General features: G+C 34.2%; 1 protein-coding gene across 1 annotated transcript; it reads right to left on the bottom strand.

The window, feature by feature from the left end:
* Nucleotides 1-1,278: 1,278 nt before the first annotated feature.
* LOC138358993 (nuclear pore complex protein Nup54-like) lies at nt 1,279-3,072 on the bottom strand. The gene is made up of 5 exons (XM_069317484.1): nt 2,967-3,072; nt 2,675-2,825; nt 2,441-2,558; nt 1,980-2,061; nt 1,279-1,844 (listed from the first exon to the last, which is right to left on the bottom strand). The coding sequence occupies exons 1-5, from the start codon at nt 3,070-3,072 to the stop codon at nt 1,279-1,281; spliced, it is 1,023 nt and encodes a 340-aa protein (XP_069173585.1).
* Between the last annotated feature and the right edge of the window lie 370 nt (nt 3,073-3,442).

Genomic DNA, 3,442 nt, shown 5'->3' on the forward strand with positions numbered 1-3,442 from the left:
TACCCCCTTTTTTCGTCGAGGAAGTCGTTTCAAATTGCATATGTGGCAGAGTGAAATAAAGAGTTTCACCGATTGTTGAGTGACGTTAGCGATAGTTTTACTTGCTTCAAAATAAGTTCTTTTTTCTCCTCCGTGACAAACTGCTCTGTGTGCATCATAAATCGTATCATACAATTGCCCTTGATGTATGAAACGACGACACATCCGGCCAGGATCAGCTGTTGTTGTTCCTGTTGTTGTTGTTGTTGTTGTTGTTACAGCCGTAGTAGAATGACGATTGTCACTGGTCAGTTTACGCTTGGTCCCCCGCTTCATTCTTCGTTCAGTTTCGTCGATGGTTACTAAGACGTCATCCCCAAATAGATTTTTGACATCATATCGAGAAAATAGATCATATTCATGAGATGTCTTTGTAGTCAGTTTCAATTTAGCATTTTTGACTTCCTCGATGTATTGGGCTAATTTTTCTCGAGTGAAAATTTTCCGGCTTCCATGCCCACCTTTTTCCAACATTTGGCTAATTTTTAATTCAAATTCCTTTTTTTGTATCACCTCTTCTTCTCTCTCACACCCTTCATTAACTTTTTGTCCCAAAGGTAAAGACGTGGATGATGAAGGTAATGGTTCTTCATCAACACTAGTATTGTTATTATCACTACTTTCTTGTTGTTTCTGTCCACATGTTAATGGAGAGGAAATTGTAGGTGTGTCCTCCATGCTGGAGCAAAATCGACTGACTCTGATATTAACCCTCACACGCTGAATATTTTATATTGACCAATCACTGGCAGGCTTTCTTGGTTAAGCTGGCAGTTTACAGTTTGTGCTTATTTGACTAAATTATTCCCAACACAAACATTGTTGTTACATTCTAGGTCAATTATTTCAAGTTTCCGTTAAAATGTCAGTGTCATCAATATCTAGCAAAATTATTATAATACTTTGCCTAATGGGCAGAGTGCACTTATTGTATGTGAAAAAAAAAAAAAAAAAAAGGAACTAGACTAAAATTTAATTTATTGACTATCATCAATTCAATGTGTGTGTTGCGGGTTACAAACAAAAAATCAGTGTAGCATCATACCCTCCCTGAGAGAGTGAAATATCATCAGTTCAATGTGTGTTGCTGGTTACGAACCAAAAAAATTCAGTGTAGCATCATACCCTCCCTGAAAGGGCGGAGGGAGGTGTTAAACAATGATAGGGTTAATTACCAATGTTTGAATGTGGTTTGGGGAAGTTGGTTGACGGTTAGCCAATTTCCTTAACTCTCAAAACTTAGCTGATGTTCGTCTTTATGTTAACGACCACTTGTATATCTTCCTTAACTATGTTAACTATACCCTGAAGTGCATCCTGCTGCCATTTTAGGTATTGTGATATATCCTGCACTTTGTCAACAACCAGTCCATACCGTTGGGCTCGCGGAAAACTACCAGGCTTTATAGACTGAGCCATTAGTTCATTCAAACATCCCTTGAGGTCCTGCAGCTGCATATACAAGTTTTCTAATCGCAGTCGAATCTGATCCTCTATTTCTTCTAGTGGTAGATTTTTTTTCCTTTCAACCTCTTGTGCTGACACCAATTTTAGAACTCGGCGCATTATATTTGTCTGTTTCAACTTAAAATTCTGAATGGTAACTTTAATTGTCGTCTGCATACAACTTAATTGTCTTATTTCATCCATAATATTCTTCATACTAATATGAATTTTATTGCCATATTCTTCTTGATACTTGAACTGTTTCTGTAATTCCTGAAATCCCACTTTTACAACAGGTATCAATTTCTTTGGGTCAGGATTTTTTTGCTTGCCCAGTTCCCACAATGCTGGATCAATTCCTATAAACAATAAATAATTTATATTAATTTTTAATTCCACAAATGTAGGTACAATAAAAAAATACCCCGTAATATCTTCACTTTTGTCATTATGTCACGATAAGTAGATGGATTGGTCATATCAAAATCATTTACCTCTTTGCGGTGTATCAAGATATTTCTTCATTTGTTGTTCAGTTAAAGTGAACATTGGAATAATCTGTTCAATAAACAAATTCTGAAACAGAAAAAGTAGGCATTTTTGTCTCTGTCTGGCTATCTACCTGCCTGTCTATCAAAAAACGTTCCATTAATAATGTCCCTTTTAAGCTAATTTGATTATTTAAGCCAACCTGATATCAAATCCCATTAAATAGATTGGTGCAAGCTATAATAAGGCTTACTTAGGCTTACCTTAAAAATTGGATTGTATGATGCTCTTAACATATGACTAAAGGTGTCAGTGGTAGATGCACGTTGAATCTCTCCTAGAAGGTATATTATAATATAGAGCAGTTTGCATAATACCATACTTGAAATCATTTTTTATGATAATTATTATTAGGGAAAACATTATAAAATCTTTAAATTCTTTTACCATTAGGAAAAACTTGCTGAATGTAAAATCTGAAGTTCGTTTTGTTTGGTACTTCAGCAGCAAAAATTTCATTAACAACAACTTCATTACCTCCGAATAATAGACTCAATGCTGAAATAACTTCCTGTTTGTAGGCCCTGGAAGAATAAAAAAAAATAAAAAAAACATTTTTTAATGTTCCCGGATCCTAGTCATATTTAACACTGAAAAATTATTAGAATATTATACAAGTATATGATTATTAATTACTTACTCCACTTCTGAAAGGCCCCTTCCAATTATAATTTGCACAATACCATCTTCATTACGATAATTGGGAATTTTTGTATAGCAAACTACTTTGAAACGACAATATGGATTTTCTGATGTGAACTCTACAGGTGACATATTGGACGAATAATAACCTGGAATAAAATTCATAAAATTATACTTTATTTTAATTATATACATTTTACAATATTATAAACAACTAGTCAAATCTACTAAGTTTTCCATAATGGTTTACTCACTACCTCATCGAAAAAAAATAAAATCCACATATTTACCTTTACCAAACCCCCAAAAAGCTTGAAGTTGATTCCACTTTCGCAAGACCTCATCATTTTCATTATTGAAGTAGGAAGGAGCACAGATTGCAATATGTAATGCCATTGATGATGAGCCCGGTTGTTGGTGAAGCATCTGAAACTGATGATTGCCCCTATTTGATTCGACCAGTGAAATAAAAACAATGTACATCGAATCCTCACACATTATGGTGAAACCATATAACACACCATCTCACCAAATGACCTACAACAGATCACAATTGCCTTATGTTTGTAAATATATATTAATTTAACTAGTCAGTGGTATGAAGAAAACATTCAATAAAACATATCACTAACTAGTACAAATCAATAAATATCCAGCGGCAGGCCTCCGTTGCAGAAATAGGAAAGCGTCTTTTCTTCACAGAAGTTTGTTTGTCAAATATTATGGAAAAAAAACAAAAAAAAACACTTAAATCAATATCATAATG

This window comes from Procambarus clarkii, chromosome 88 (genome assembly GCF_040958095.1).
Source record: "Procambarus clarkii isolate CNS0578487 chromosome 88, FALCON_Pclarkii_2.0, whole genome shotgun sequence".
Taxonomy (NCBI): domain Eukaryota; kingdom Metazoa; phylum Arthropoda; class Malacostraca; order Decapoda; family Cambaridae; genus Procambarus; species Procambarus clarkii.